At 54.9% G+C, this 16,227-nt stretch overlaps 1 protein-coding gene across 2 annotated transcripts in view; it reads right to left on the minus strand.

Annotated features, from left to right (window-relative positions):
- The window catches only part of ZCCHC24 (zinc finger CCHC-type containing 24), a 78,409-nt gene that overhangs the window by 10,039 nt on the left and 52,143 nt on the right, over positions 1 to 16,227 (minus strand). Inside the window, exon 4 of one of the 2 annotated variants that reach the window (XM_035022793.1) lies at positions 7,962 to 12,009. The exons of the other annotated variant lie outside the window; for it this stretch is intronic. Within the exon in view, the coding sequence (XP_034878684.1) occupies positions 11,896 to 12,009 (114 nt within the window). The 3' untranslated portion in view covers positions 7,962 to 11,895. Of the gene's footprint in view, positions 1 to 7,961; positions 12,010 to 16,227 lie in introns of those variants that run through there. 2 annotated transcript variants of the gene reach the window in all.

Consider the following 16,227-nt stretch of genomic DNA (forward strand, 5'->3'; position numbering starts at 1 on the left):
CAGGATACAAAATCAATGTACAAAAATCTGTTGCATTTCTATACATAATAATGAAGCAGCAGAAAGCGAAATTAAGGAATCAATCCCATTTACAATTGCATCAAAAATAATAAGATACCTAGGAACAAACCTAACCAAAGAGGTGAAAGACCTGTACTCTGAGAACTGTTAAACACTGATGAAAGAAATTGAAAATGACACAAAGAAATGGAAAGACATTCCATGCGCATGAATCAGAAGAACAAATACTGTTAAAATGTCCATACCGCCCAAAACAATCTACACGTTTAATGCAATCCCTACCAAAATACCACCACCGTTTTTCGCAAAACTATAACAAATTTAAAATTTGTATGGAACCACAAAAGACCCCAAATAGCCAAAGCAACCTCGGAAAAAAAAACAAAGCTGGAGGCATCACAATTCCGGACTTCAAGCTATATTACAAAGCTGTAGCAATCAAGACAGTACAGTATTGGCACAAAAACAGACACATAGACTAATGGAACAGAATAGAAAACCCAGAAATGAACCCACAGTTATATGCTCAATTAATCTTCAACAAAGCAGGAAAGAATATCCAATGGGAAAAAGAAGTCTTTTCAACAAACGGTGTTGGGAAAACTGGACCACTTTCTTGCACCACAAACAAAAATAAACTCGAAATGGATTAAAGACCCAAATGTGAGACCTGAAACCATAAAAAATCCTAGAAGAAGACAGTAACTTTTTGACATCGGCCATAGCAACTTCTTTCTAGATAGGTCTCCTGTGGCAAGGGAAACAAAAGCAAAAATAAACTGTCAGGACTACATCAAAATATAAAGCTTTTGCACAGCAAAGGAAACAGACAACAAAACCAAAAGACAACCGACAGAAGGGGAGAAGATATTTGCAAATGACATATCAGATAAAGGGCTAGTATTCAAAATATACAAAGAACTTATTAAACTCAACACCCCAAAACTCAATAATCCACTTAAAAATGGGCAGAAGACATGAATAGACATTTTTCCAAAGAAGACATACACATGGGCAACAAACACATGATAAGATGCTCCACATCACTCATCATCAGGGAAATGCAAATCAAAGCCACAATGGGATGTCACTTCACACCTGTCAGGATGGTTAAAATCAACAACACAAGAAACAACAGGTGTTGGCAAGGATGTGGAGAAAGGGGAACCCTCTTACACTGTTGATGGGAATGCAAGCTGGTGCAGCCACTCTGGAAAACAGTACGGAGGTTTCTCAAAAAGTTAAAATTAGAACTACCCTATGACCCAGAAATTGTACTACTAGGTATTTACCCAAAGAATACAAAAATACTAATTCACAGAGATACATGCACCCTGATGTTTATAGCAGCATTATCTACAATAGCCAAACTACGGAAACAGTCCAAGTGCCCAAGAACTGATGAATGGATAAAGAAGATGTGATATAGATAGATATAGATATAGATATAGATATAGATATAGATATAGATATAGATATAGATATAATAGAAAATTACTCAGCCATAAGAAAGAATGAGATCATGCCATTTGCAAGGACATGGATGGAGCTAGAGTGTATTATGCTAAGCAAAATGTCAGCCCGAGAAAGACAAATACCATATGATTTGACTCATATGTGGAATTTAAGAAACAAAACAAATGAGCAAAGTGGAAGAAAATAAAGAAAGAGGAACCAAGAAACAGACTGTTAACTATATCAAACAAACTGGTGGTTACTAGCGCGGGGTGTGGGGGGGTGGCAAGATGGGTGAAATAAGTGATGGGGATTGTCGTGATGAGCACTGGGTATTATATGGAAGTGCCGAATTTAGTACACCTGAAACTAATATTACACTGTATGTTAACTAACTGGAATTTAAATAAAAACTCTTATGTTTATTTATTTATTTTTAAAGATTTTATTTGAGAGAGAGAGAGAGCAAGAGACAGTATGAGTGGGGAAGAGAGGGAGAAGCAGACTCCCCACTGAGCAGGGAGCTTGACCCTGGGATCATGACCTGAGCCAAAGGCAGATGCTTAACCGACTGAGCCACCCAGGTGCCCCCAAATAAAAACTTCTTAAAAAAGGTAAAATGATTGACTTTTAAAAACAATAATGCTTCAAATCCTTCTATAAGGAAATGACAGATACATTACTCAACAAAGAAGTACAATCAGCTCTTAGACAAATGAGGCAGACCTGTGTGTTAACAGGGCAAGATGACGATATAGACAAAGCTGGTCAGAACAGCATGTCAAGTATAATCCTGTTAACGTGTGTGTGTGTGTGTGTGTACATCACATGCACACAGATTTGTAGAAGCAAAAAGACTATGGAATGATATGGCCAAACCCCTGACAGTAGCGCTCTCTGGGGGAATTTGGGCCACTGGGTATTTTCACATCCTAGTTCCTATTTCCCTGTGTTATACCCACTTCATATCGTGCATTCATTATTTTTATAATCAAACTCAGGTATTAGCACTTGCCGATATTGTTCATAGGTGATGAGGCAGGTAGCCCTGTGCAGGTGAGGTCAGGACTTTACCTGGATTTGGGGAGGAAAAAAATTCCCCCCAGGAAGTTGCTGTTCTCAGACTCTGCCACCAGAGGGCAGCGGAGGACCGGCCGATTGTTGCAAGAGGCCTGAGGGGCGGCGCGGTTGGGGGGTGTGGGGGCTTCTGAAATGGCAAGGATGTCAGGGAAGAGAGAGCCTGACCACAAGGTTTGAAGCAGACTCCACTGTGGTGCGGGGCTGGGGTCAGTTTCCAAGGGAGAGGAGGACGAGATACATTCTAGGCAGAGGTTTCTTGCCTCAGCCCAAGGAGGAAACTGAGGCAGAAGCCCAGTCAGCACTGAACTAACAGGGTGTGGGTGCCTGGGGAGGGGAGGAGAATGGTCTACTGCCCAAGAGCCGGCAAATCTAAGTCCCTTCCCAGAAGCAAGGCCTGGGCTCCACATCTGCCTCCTGGTCAGGGTGAAGGTTTCAGAACACAGAGCTCAAGGGTTAAGAGGCAGAGGCAGAGGGAACCGGGGCTCAGAGCGGGAGGTGACTTGCTCAGGACAACAGCTGATAAGTTGTGGTTCAGTGTCCAGTCCATCTGACCCAGAATCCCTGCCAGGATGAGGGTGGGCAGGCCGAGATGGAGGTCGAGGCAGGTACCATGGTCCCAGACTTGGACCCCAACTCGCCCCATGGGCTGCAGGAGCTGCGTGTGGAGGGGCCATGGAGGCCGAGCCCAACCTAGAGGAGTGACCAGAGGTGGGGGCGGTGGCACGATGAGAAGGGGGTAGAGGGCACTGCTGCTTGGCTCCCAGCTTGGTCTGCATGGGGACAGGAAAAAATACTCTTCACTTCCTGGACCAAGATGCAGGATGTGGGAAGGTGGCTGGCCTGCGTGCACGGCTCTGGGGGGAAGGAAGAGCAAGGATGCAGGGAGAAGAGGCACAGATGCTGGGCCTGGCTGACCCTGGGGACAGCGGAGGCAGAAGCAGTGTTCCCCCTCATCCCCCCGAACTTTTCAAGGGGGTGGCGGGCAGGTTGGGGGCCGTGATGGGGCTGGGCCTGGGCTCTGGCTCCCACACGGCCTGCAGGAACACCACGGGGCCTGCACTGCGTGGTTATTGGCTCTGAGCAACTGCAGGAAGGCTGGCAGGCCAGGCTGGGCGGGTGTGAGGGGGCTGAGGACAGGCCAGGCCAGCCCGGATGTCTGACTGGCTGTCTGGGAGGGCACACACCTGCAGGAGACAGGCATTGGGCCTTCGGGGCTGGACATAGCCCTGGGGACAGATGTCTCTGGGAGGGGGTCCGGGGAGGGGCTCTACTCTTGTAGCCAGATGAACTTGGACGAGTCACTCCACCTCCCCGAACCTCAGCTTGCCCATCTGTCAAATGGTACCCATCCTCACACCCAGCTCCCATCACAGGGTGTTTGCAAGCATGGAAGTCACATGCTCAGTGGCTGGAGCAGCAGGGGGCCTGCTGAATGCTGGCCAGAGCTTATTTACTCATTTATTCCACATTCAACCTGCCAGGTGCCAGGCCACATTGGCTCTGGAGACACAGAGAGAGCCCTGGCGCCAGGCGAGAGGACCGTGGAGGGCTCTGGGTGTGGGTGAGGCCATGTCTGGGGCGCGCCCCCACCCCCACTCACACCGACACTTTGCCTCGGTGCACTCCCTCGGCCTGGCTCCCCTTGCAGCTCGTCTCCTGCCCAGGAGTGGAGAGTGCAGGACATCAGGCCCCAGGCACCCATGCCTCACGGGAGCCAACCTCACCATGCTGCCCATCCTGTATTCTGGATGATTTAGAACCAGAGCGCAGGCCTCGTCTCACCTGGCCCCATACAGCCTCCAGCATCTGATAGACGAGGACGTGGTGTTCACGCCCCTGATGCTGTCTCTCAACTGTCTGAGATACAAGGATGGATTTTCGCTCCCTGTGTCAGGTCAAGGGTTGGGGCTTGGCTTCTCCCACCTACCTGAGGGTTCCGCGGTCCCCAGCTCGTGGGGAGGGACTCGTGGGGAGGCGGATGGGCAGATTCACATGGGGTCCATGACTCTTCTGGCTGGAGTTTCCTCCTCCCTGAAAGTGACCCTTGGGTCAGAGGGGTCAGGGAGAGGGGCCACCCTGGGGACCCCCCAGCTTGTGGACACTGCAGGAGCACTGTTCTGGCTGGAGACGGTGTCCCAGGGCTCCCCACTCCCACGGGACTCCCCAGGGGCCACAGCCAGGCGTGTCTGTGGGCGGGTGTGAGTGCATGTGTGTGAATGTGTGTGAACACGTGTGTGGTGGGGCGAGGTGAGCGCGGGGCCTCTAACAGCTCTGGATAAAGTGGGTGTGTTTAGAGGGGCCTTTGTGCCTGAGGACAGACTGTTCCTGGCTCTGCACAGCGTCCCAGGGAACATCCAGATGCCTGACCTTGGAGGCGACAGCCCTCCCCCCGCAGGCCGCCCCCCCTTGTCCCAGGTCCTCCTGCCCCTTCTCCCTCTCCCAGAGGCCATGTGGGAGCCTGGCCAAGGCAGCCCTGGCTGGGGAGCTGCTTGGGTGGTGTTTGGACCCTGGGTTTCCCAGGCCAAGGGGAGAGGGGTCAGGGTGTCTGAGGGTAGGCGGGGGCCTGACTCCCAGCTCATTGCGGGGCCCAGCCACAGCTCAGGGCACCAGACCTGGCCACAAGGGAGTCCACGGGGAGTCTCCCGTCAGGATCAGAAACTGCACCGAGTGTGGAGGTCAGAGGGCGCAGCAGAGCACCCCACTTGTCAGTTTGGGGCATCATAGCCCCCTCTCCCCCCGGGCCTCCGTTTCTCTACCTGCCGTATTGGCATACTGTTCCCTGCCCTGGCTCCTGCCGGGGCCGTTCGGGGTACCCGTGGGGCCAGAGAAGACACGGGCCTGCGGCTGGATGGCGGCGTGGCCCAGCCTCCCGGTGTGAGGAGTCACAGCGCGGGCCCGGGGGACGAGAAGTGGCCGTCACAGAGCGTGTCCGCCGCGGCCTGCCAGGGTGGCACCATTGCCCGCGGCATGCGGATAAGGACGCGGAGGCCCAGTGTCACACACTCTGAGAAGGGTGCTAGGAGCCTGGTCTAGGTCCCACGAGGGGTCCTAGGGCCCCCAGTGGGCGCTGGTGCTGAGACGGGAAAGGCGCGGGGGTCGAGCGCTCTGGCCTTGGCCTCCCTCCCCGTGTCTAGAGCAGGCACCGAGGGGGCTCCGTGCGCCAAGGCCTGGGCCCAGCCCCAGTGCTGCCTCCACACCCCTGCACGGGGCCTGAGAACTCGGGGCTCAAACCCCGCCGCTGCCACCTGCCCGCCGGGCGAGCCCGGGCAAGCCTTCCTCTGGGGGCCTCGACATGGGCCCATCAGAAATGTGAGGGGTGCGAGCCGGTGTCGGGCTCCCAGGGAGGCAGGGGCAGGCCCAGCGCGGGGCTGTCCCCTCTGGTGCCCTGACACCCCTTTCCGAGGTGGACTCTGCTCTCTCCGGGGCCTCGCAGCCAGCTGCCTGACCGGAAACCCTTCCTGTCCAGGGGAATTACTGGTTTGCACAGCTCCGGGAGATGGCGAAATGCAAGCTGTGTTTGCCTTGGGTTTGTTTTCTTTCCACGGAAAACAAAACCAAACACACACATGGGCGCAAGCACACTGACACACCAGGGCAGATAACCGAATGTTAACCTCGCGGCCTCTGCCCCCACGCACAGTGGGTGCCCAGTGAGCGCCTGCGGGGCCAGTCAGTGGGCCTGGGGGCCCTCGGGGGGGGGGGGAGGCTTGGCTGCCCCTCTGACTTCCTGTGTGATCTCTGGCAAGGTGTTGCTGCCTGAGTCACGGACAATGGGAGCAATGGAGCCACGTCCCTGGGGAACCCCCGGGTGCCAAGCCAGGCACTGGGCCTGGTGCTTACAAGGCCATCTGACCTGTCTGATCTGCACACTATCCCTGGGGAGGCCGGGGCTCAGAGAGAGGCGGAGGCATGGCTCAGCCTCCCACGGCCAGGGGCGGCAGGGCTGTGCGCACAGGGACACTGACAGAGCAGGGCTCCGGTCCCCGGATCTGTGCAGATCCCTCCTGGGGAGGGCGCCCCCTCCTGGGCTGCCAAACAGGCACTCCGAGGAGGTGATCCCCACTTCCTCCTACCGTGCTGGGGTTGGTCCCCTTCTCCACTCACCTGCTTGGCTCTGGTTCTGAGTTCAGGTTGACTCTGGCCCTATCGACCGCATCACTCACCATGAAGGCAGGCATCTGGGGGTGAATGTGCTGGCAAGCAGGGAAGGGCTTGGTGGCTTCTGGGAGTCACTGGACACTCCAAATAACACAGGGGGCGCACTCCCTGCTTCTGAAGTCGTACTCTGCTCCTGCCTGTTCCCCGCCCCTCCCCCACTGTGGCCCCTGATCCCAAAGATCCACATTTTTTTCTCTGCTCTGTCTCAGAGGCTGCAGTCTGGAGGCAAGGGCTGGCCCACAGACACATGGTTTGACCTATATACTATTTACAACTTTAGTAGGCTAGTTGCCAAATTTAAAGTTGGAAAATTTCACATAACCACCTGGATTTCCAGGACATCCCCACCCCCATCTAAGCAGTATTTTCTTAGATAGCAGTAACTGGCCGGAGCTGAGGATGGGGTGCCCCGCCAGTGTGGTCAGAACCTCTGCCCACCGGCTTCCCCGACCCTGACATCACCATTGGCCCCACAGGATCATGAGGGACCGTTTCAAAGCCTGACATTTCTCGACATTGTACATTGGACTTCTCTGGGGGCTTTAAAGACCTGAGGACACAGGCCAAGTTCTCGAGAATCTCTGGGGTGGGGCCACAGCTCCCATCGCGATTCCAGTGAACAGCAAGATTGAGAGTGACCAGAGCACTGGCCCCGGGCCAAGGGGCCCCATGTGTGGGTGGCTTCTCGAGATCCATGACTTCCTGTCTGTGGCTCTCAGCTAGAGCCCCACCTTGTGACAGCCTGGCCTCATCCTGGCTCATTCAGAAGAGAGAGATCCTCTGTTCCCTCTCCTGGGGACTTCCCAGGAGGCCTGGACACTTCTGATTGCTCATTGTGTGATGCCCGGGGTCTGAGGCCCAATCCTGGACTTGGCAGGAGGGCCAAGTGTGGCCACGGCGGTGGGGCCCAGGGCTGCTGCCTCCAAGGAAGATTCACTCCTATATATGGTCACCCGGGAGTCCCACTGCTGAGCTAACGTGTGACCTAATGTGCTGACAATCTCGCCCAGTCTGGGGCCCGAGTTGGGGAGGGCCCTGACTCTGGAGAGAGTGTCCACTTGGGGGCAGAGGGGCTGGGAGCAGGCAAATCAACGGCGTGGAGGCAGGGCAAGGACTGGATGACCCAGACCCGGGACAGGAGAAAGGCAGCTCGAAGTCCTTCCCACCCCACTTGGCCTCATCAATCTGTGAAGAAGTCCAGCTCCCCACTGATGCTCTGTGTAAACAAGGAAACCCATGAGCCTTTCTTGCTTTTAAAAGTTCTTTTAATACAGCATGAGAAGGCTATATTGCTATAGGCAAGCTGTATACAGATTTTCCAGGAATAAGGCACACAACGGAATGCCATCCCGAGGGCAGCCCTTCGGAGAGGTCGGGAGCCTTCTCCATGCACCCTCCGAACTGGGCCCACGGGTTCTGTTTGTCTTTTCAGCTGGACACACACGTATTAACAGATACAGACACGGACAGGGTCACCACACGGGAACGGAGGAGATCCGACGACGAGGTTGGCGACAGACGGCGATGGGCCCTTCTGCCACCAGCCCTTGGGGGACGGCTCAGCCACCTCCCTGAAAGCTGGAACGCCTCCCAAACTTCAGGATTAGTTGTTGCACTGGGCTACAATGTAGTGATGTTGGATTAAATATTCACTTAGAGTAGATTCAACTCTATTAGATGTTGGAGGGCAGGTGTAAGGGCTCTGGTTGGCACATCCTAGTTCAAAGAGCATGGGGCTCAGAGGCGAGGCTCAGATGGCCAAGCCCCAAAGAGGGGCACGGAGAAGTCTGCCTCCCATTTCCTCTTCCGTCCTGGGCCCGGCTGACCCGAGCCCTCCACCAGGCCAAGGAGGCCATCTCTGGAGCTGAACAACCATGGCAGGGCTGGTTAGTCATCCTAGGCTGGCTGCGTAATACTGCGAGGCCCCTTCCTCCCCTGGCCCACACCCTGCCCCCCGACAAAGTTAATAACCATAATAACAAGATAAGAACAAGAAGGTGCAAGAGAATGGAATACAATGTTGTGTTCGTTACCCTCAGCTGAAGAGGATCAAAGGGGTCACTATTCCCTTTTTGGCTACGTATCTAATAATAGCTTCCCTTAAAAAAAAGCAATACTTTCCAAAATACACATATGTATAAATACAGGACACGAACATATTAATAAGTCTAAGCACTTGAATAATATGCTTGGCTACTTAATACTGATATTTTCATCCAAGGAAAACAACACAGAATAACAACAATATGGCTTAAAGAATTGCAAAGATTTTTTTTTTCCTCCTCAGAATTATGTACCAACTTCATATAATATTCTATGTAGACAATATTTCCTTCTTAATGTAGTTCAGTTGCATACTTTTTACAGATCAAAGCATAGTAAAAAATCAAACCAAAAACAAAACGAAACAAAAAAAAACCCAACAACAGGAAAAAAGAGAGTTCTCACCATAAATATTTTCTTGCAGCTCAACCAGAAGGTTTGCAAAAATATGTCCAGAAATCTTCATTTGATATTCTAGTGCCCTCCTGAAAGCTCCGAAGTTTTGAAAATGCCTTTGTTTTTTTTAATCTCAAAAATCGAGCAATTATATTTTTCTTTTTTCTTTTTTTAAAAAAAAGGCCCTCAAATATATACAGACAAAGATCACTGTGAAGATTTTTTTGGGGAGAAGGTAACAAATTCAGTGTCGTGAGAAAAATTGGTAACCAGAAGAAATTTTAACATCTATGATTTTTTTCAAAATACACACATAGTATTTTTCTTAAAAAAAAAAAAGGAATTCTGTGTCAAGTATAACTCAAAATAAATACAAATTCACAAGTAGAACTATCGAATACTTCATATGGGTTAAACACTGTTATCTCTCAACTAGATCACTAGATCTACTGACTGCAGGCGATTGTCCCTTTTGAACATACAAACCACACACTTTCTTGTTTCCTGGGCTCTCGGGCCCTCTGAGCACTTAATCCTCGCGGTACCCGGCCTGGACAGCATCGCTTCCTGCTGCCCACAGAGAGCTCCCATGTTTAGCCAGACAGAGCCATGCAGGGGTGGGGAGTGCGGAGGGGCTGCCTCGGGCAGGAGGGCCCAGCCCCCACGTCGGCCAGCTCTGCACAGATGGGGGGGCCCCGGCAGCTACCAGCTGGACAGGCCTACTGACAAGGTCACTTTGGGGTGATATCCCATTTCCTACTGGCCCGGGGAAGGCTCTGGCCTCTAGCATTCTGGAGCCTGCATTCTTTTTAGGGTGTGGGCTGCCCCCACCACCGCAGCACGGTTGGCAGGCTCCGGGCCTCCTGGGGCCAAGGTCCCCCTCTGGGGCCAGGTCCCTGGAACGGCTGGGAGGGATTCCTCAGTGGCATTGTCGGTGGGAGGCGAGGGTGTTCACAGTTGGTTGCTGGGCACTCTGCCCCTCTGGGCAGCAGGGAGGTGGCCACGGGGCTCAGGCTGGAGCAAACACCCTCTTGTTAAGTGCTCAGAGGGCACAGCCCCCCGACATCTCCCCTGCAGCACCCCTCCTCCCCCAGGCTGCAAACGCACTCATGCCATCTCTTCAACTTGCTCCCTGGACCCCTGGTTATCACTTCACTGTAACTCCTCAGTTGTACACAGTATTTTCATTTGAAAACAAAAGGCGATCGGGCCCCAGTTGGGTGACCTTGAGCCATGGTAAACACTGAATTTCAGGTCCATTTCATGGTCTGATTTTTTTTTTCCACAGAGGCATAATGTTAGGGCAAAATCAAGTGACCCAGTCCTGCCAGCCGGCTCTCTCCCTCTCCCTGGGAGAAAGGAGGGATGACAGGACAGTAAAAATAGGGCTTCTCATGGGGGAGAGAGGAGAGAGGCGAGCGTGATCCCTCCCGCCAGCCAGGACAGCGGTCTCCCTGACCAATGTGACTTGCCCAGAGGCCTCCCTGCTCCCTTGGGAGGTAGGAAATCATTGTCCCCATTTTATAAACGAGAGGTTCTGTAGCTTACATTGGGGTTGCCCTGTGTGAGGGGGGGATCCTTCTCCCTCATTTTTGCAGGGGTGGGGTGGGGACATCAGGCAGGGCAGGGGTTACAGGCGGTGACGGGGGGAGGACCGGCATCCCTCAGCTCTATCCTAAGTGACTGACGGGTGACCGTGCGCAGTGTGGTACTCGGTGGGCCTCTCCAGATAAAGCTCCACGTGAACCCCACAACACCAGAACTGAAATGAGCCTGTGTGCCCCGGAGCCCCTCTCTCACTTAACCAGTGGGCGCCCTGAGGGCCGGAGATGAGAAGTCCTTCCCGAGGCCTCGTAGTGTGTGAGCAGCAGGACCGGCACAAGAACCTAGGTCTCTAGACCACCAGGCCTGTGTCCGTCCTGCCCGAGGGCCTTCCCTGCCGGGCCCTAAGGCGTCGATCAGGGGGTAGACCCCAGCATGGGTGGGGGTGAAGCAGAAGGGTAGGGAAGGGGCCTGACAAAATCCAATCCCAAGCGGGAGAAGTGTGTGGTGTGGGGCGGGGGAAGGCGTTGTCTGATGGGCCCCAGGTCACACCGTGGAACCCTGTCCAACATTCAGCGCCTCCCTGTCCCTGACCTCTGGGTCTAGGGTGTGCAATGTTAATGATGTCACAGGCAGTGGGGTTCGGGGCTCATGGTGGGCAGGGGGCAGAGATGCCCACTCCCCAGCAGCTAATAGAACAAATGTCAGCTCACCAGGATTGCTGACTCAGACAGGACAGAAACATAGGGCTCTCTGAGAGTGGCTTTGCACACAGGGCAAACTGGAGGGTTCTGGGTAGAGAAGGAGGCCTGGCTAGTCTTGGGGAGACAGTCCCCTGCAGGCTTTGGGATTCACAGTACATTTAGTGCACTTGTGGCCAATACAAGGCTGCTCACCCCAAAGGGAGTCTCAGAGGAAGACCGCCGGCAGGGGACACCAAGGGCTTTATGGGGTCCTGGGTGCTGACCTCTGCTCACCCCTGTCTCCTGCACACAGACCCCAGGCCCACCTGGAGAGAGCCCCAGAGAGCCGGTGTTCCGTGGGGGCGGCCGCGTCCGTAACACTGTCAGCACACACGAGACGAGAGCGTAAGACACCCCTGCCCGGCGCGTAAGGCCGCGAGGCTGCCCCCACGCACACAAGGACACGCGGCAAGGCGGGCGGACACGGAGGGGCGTCTCCTGCGGCGGCGGGGCCGGCTCACTGCACCCGGCGACAATAGTAGCCCAGGACCTTGCACTTCTCGCAGAGGTGCTGGGGGTGCTCCTTGCTCTGGTCGGACACGTCCAGGCCATCGGGTTTCTCCAGGGGTCTCTGCAGAGAGGAAGGGGGGAGTGGAGAGAAAGACAGAAACACAGAGAGAGGCAGGGAGAGTGAGACAGATGCAGAGAGAGGCACAGAGAGAGCACGAGACAGACAGACAGACAGACAGACAGGGGTGGGGGTGCCCGGAGAGAGAGCCTGGAGTCACCGAGGTTGTTTCCCTAGGGGCCGGGGGCCCTTCCTGCCCCTTGCCTGTGGCCGGTGCGCGGCCCGGGGCTGGGGCTCCTGGACCCGCACGGTCTGGACGCCACTTTGCCCTCCCCCAGGACTGTCGGAGCGGTCACCCCCGAAGTTCACAAAAGCCCGGGACCCAGGCAAGACGGTGGTGCACGGACATTACCCGGATGAGGGTAGCGAGGCCCAGAGCGAGGAGGACCCAAGCCCACATCTCCTGACCTCCAGCACACCCGGGGCTTCTTCCCAGGCTACCTGTCACTGCTGTGCTTCGGGCTTGGGGTAAATGAGCCCCCGGCTCTGTGAGGTTAGCAGCCAGTGCCCCTCGCCCCAGGGCCTGGCACAGTCCTCGCCCTGTCCGTTGAGTGGCCAAAGGAGCAGAACTCCACGTGTCCCAACAGGGAAACGGAGGCCCAGAGAAGGGAGGTGGCTTGCCAGACCTGCGATGCTACTCACGCACTATGTGAGCTCAGGGGGCCTCAGTTTCCGCATCTGGAAAGTGGGTCATCATTGCACATCGGTTGTGGGGCCGTGGGAAGAATCGGATGTCGAGATGTTTGTAAACTAAGCAGCATGAGGCATGCAGGAAAGAGCACTGCTGCAACATAAGGAGCTCCCTGCTCCCTCTTTCCCTCCCATCCTGGCTCACAAAAGCCAGCAGAGACTTGTTTCCCTGGAAAATTTATGGAGGCTATTAGGCACACCTCCTGAGGCACAGAGTTTCTTGGCTGGCAGGCAAAGCCCCCAGCCCAGAACGCCCACCTGCAGAAGGGTCCCCTGCCTGGATTGCGGGGACTCAAAGGAAGCTGGTCGGTGACAGCTGGGATGCACATGCTGAGGAGAGGGGTCAGGAAGCAAAGGCTGCTGTGGGGTCACGGAATCTTGATGTCAATGGCCGTGACCAGGGATGGTCCTGGAGGGAAGCTGCGGGCAGACTGCAAACCTCCCAAAAGCAGTACCTGGCTTTTCTGGCCCCTCAAGCAATACCCAGCCCAAAGCGGACACTGAGAGCAGTCTGCAAAATGGAAGAGCCACAGGGCTCTAGGAGGTGAGCACGGAAACGGTGGAAGGGCAGGGCTCTGATCCAAGGGTCATAAAACCCATCTCTGTGCTTTCAAGCCTGAAGCCACGCAGAGAAGGTGTGCGAAAAGGACAGGAGCCTTGGCCTTGTCCAAGGGGCTTTAAGATGACCGCTTTCCTGGCCAGGGGAGAGGAGGAAGAGTTTAGCTTGAACTACGTACAAGCTGTGCAACCTTGGACAAGCCACCTGGTCCCTCTGATCCTCCATCTTCCCATCTGTAGGAGGGGGCGTTGGCAACACTTTTCTTGTGGGGTCCTTGTTACAACTCAATGGAAAGAAAGAGCAGAGCAGACAAAAGCTCTTCGTATAGCTTGTTATGATTACTGATGGGGGGGGGCGCACCACCAAGGAAAGGGGCACTGAGGCGGTGATTTCAAGCTGGAAGGCCCAGGAAGACCCCCTGACCTGCTCTCCCAGACATCTCAGGAAGACCAACAACAACCCATGGGCACGGCCTGCAAGCTGGGGCTGGGGAGCTCCCTGGCAGCCGAGCAGCCTGGCTGTAAGAAGGGCTTCCTGACCTGGAGCTGAAATCTGGCTCCCCATCCCTCCACTCTCATTATCACCTCCACACAAGGGCCACACACTCCCATAGGTCTGAGAGAGGCGACCCTCAAGTCTCCCCTCCCCCAGATCAATCAAACTTGGCCTGGTTTCCAGCTCTCCATGCTGGCCAGGGCGCCTCCCTGAACCTGTCTTCCAGGTGGGGCCACAGAGACCAGAGTCGGCAGGCCCCACGCCACCCCTGCCCCCCATGGTTTACACCCCACAAAGCACTGCCACGCAAACCCTACCACCTAACCTGACAACCTCGCTGCGAGAGGCATATTACTCTCCTCATTTTTTTTTTTTTAAAGATTTTATTTATTTATTTGAGAGAGAGAATGAGAGAGAGCACATGAGAGGGAGGAGGGTCAGAGGGAGAAGCAGACTCCCTGCCGAGCAGGGAGCCCGATGCGGGACTCGATCCAGGACTCCAGGATCATGACCTGAGCCGAAGGCAGTCGCTTAACCAACTGAGCCACCCAGGCGCCCACTCTCCTCATTTTTTACAGACAAGGAAACCAAGGCTCCAAGACAGTAAGGGTCTTGCCCAAGGGACTGCAGCTTCACCAATCTACCCAGGGCTGCCGGGTAAGAGCTTTCTCCTCTAGAACCTCAACGCACCCTTCCGTAACCTGGGTGGGAGCTTAGTAACATATACTGTGTGCCTGATGGAGAGACCAGGAACTGAGACGACTGTCTTAAAGCACTTACTAGCCTTCAAGAGCTCTGTAAGACTTAATAATGGCTGTGTGACCTCTAGAAGTTACTTAACCTCTCTGTGCCTCAATTTTCTCTTCTATAAAATGGTGTTACTAAGAGTACCTACTTGATAAGGTGTTTGTGAAGAGTAAATAAGATCATACATGCAAAGTGCTGGCCAGTATTAATAGCATGTATTATCGCTACTATCGTTAGTATTATGGAGGGCTGGGGGCAGGCTAGGGGCAGGGAGCTAGCTGAGTCCCCGGGGAAATGCCCCTGCAATATCTTCACCATCCCTCCTCCTTGGCCGTGACCCCATCCGTGCCCTTGCCCTCCACGGGTCTGGGCTCCGCTGAGTGGAGGAGCTAGGGGAGGCCGTCAGGACGACTCCCCTCCACCGAAGGAAAACATCCAGCTGCTGGGATAGATCACCCCAGGGCCGTCCCCACCCCCAGCAGGGAGGCAGAGCCCTTCAGTGTTTTCTTCTCATGGGGGGCAGGGGCTGCAGCTGGAGCCTGACGGGAAACAGATGTGGCAGGGGAGGGAGGAGAGGGAAAGTGGAGGGTTCTCAGGGGATGGATGCAGCACAGGTCAGAGCTCGGTGGGGGGGGGGGGGGTTGGAGCAGGAGAAATAAAGCAGCCCCTCTCCACCACGGGGGGCTAGGGGGTGGGGACTCCCAAGTCCTCCTCTCAGCTCTTCAAAGGCCCCTGATTGCTGGGGAGTAGGGTGGGGGCACCCCCTCCCCACCCAGCCTGTAATCTCCCTGAGGGAGAAAGGCCAGGAGAGAAGCACGCGGAGTCCAGGAGAGGAGACTAGAGGGGCTAGGCGGTGGGAAACTGGGTCCTAGGCCCCCTTAACATCGCCAGGCCGAGGAGCCTTGCTCAAGCCCTCTCATTTCTCTGGGCCTTAGTCTCCCGGCTGCACGCAATAGGGCTCAACAAATAGGGCTGTCTGACTGCGAGAGGGGACGAGCAGAGCCGCATATTCTCAGATCCTTCCGGATTGGGTACCTACACAGAGGCTGAGCCTGAGCGTCAGGGTGCACTGCCTCCCTGCCTGGGTTGCAGAGGGTGTGAGCATTATAAGCACCAAGGCTCGCAGACCCCCAGCACACACCCAAGCCCCTGTACATCTGAGCCCCCACAGGAAATGGGGCCTTACCGACTCCCCTCCCCAGCCCGCCACCATGACCTGGCCCCCCTGCTGCCCTCCCGCTCTGGCCCCAAACTTGATCCTTCTTCACGAATCCCAGTTTCTCTACTGACTTTGGGTAAGTCACTTACGCCCCTTGCCTCAGTTTCTCCCTCTGTACAATGGGAAACCAATAGAGCTGACCGCATGGGGTAGCTAAGAGGTATCAAGTACTGGTACGATTTTTCCCTTCTTGCCCTCTCCCTTCACGGGGATGCACCTGCGGCCTTGCCTCCTCTCTCCCGCCCTGGGAGCACGCTGAGCCCTTTGCTCCAGCACCCCCAAGCCTGTGCGGCTGAGCGGGGACACATACTGATGGCTGCCTAGCCTCAGGCCTGGGCTCCCCACACTTCAACAGACTGTCTCCAAACACAGCTGCAAGTGCAACTCCACTTGTCTCCTGCGGACCCTGGGAAGACCACGTGGCTTCTCAGGGCCCTGCTTGTTCTCCCTGTAGAAGGGGGACGAACAGAACACCGGGTCTGAGCACACAGTACGCAGGAAGGGTGTGGGG

Source organism: Mirounga leonina, unplaced genomic scaffold (assembly GCF_011800145.1).
Source record: "Mirounga leonina isolate KUSES-001 unplaced genomic scaffold, KU_Mleo_1.0 Mir_114, whole genome shotgun sequence".
Taxonomy (NCBI): Eukaryota; Metazoa; Chordata; class Mammalia; order Carnivora; family Phocidae; genus Mirounga; species Mirounga leonina.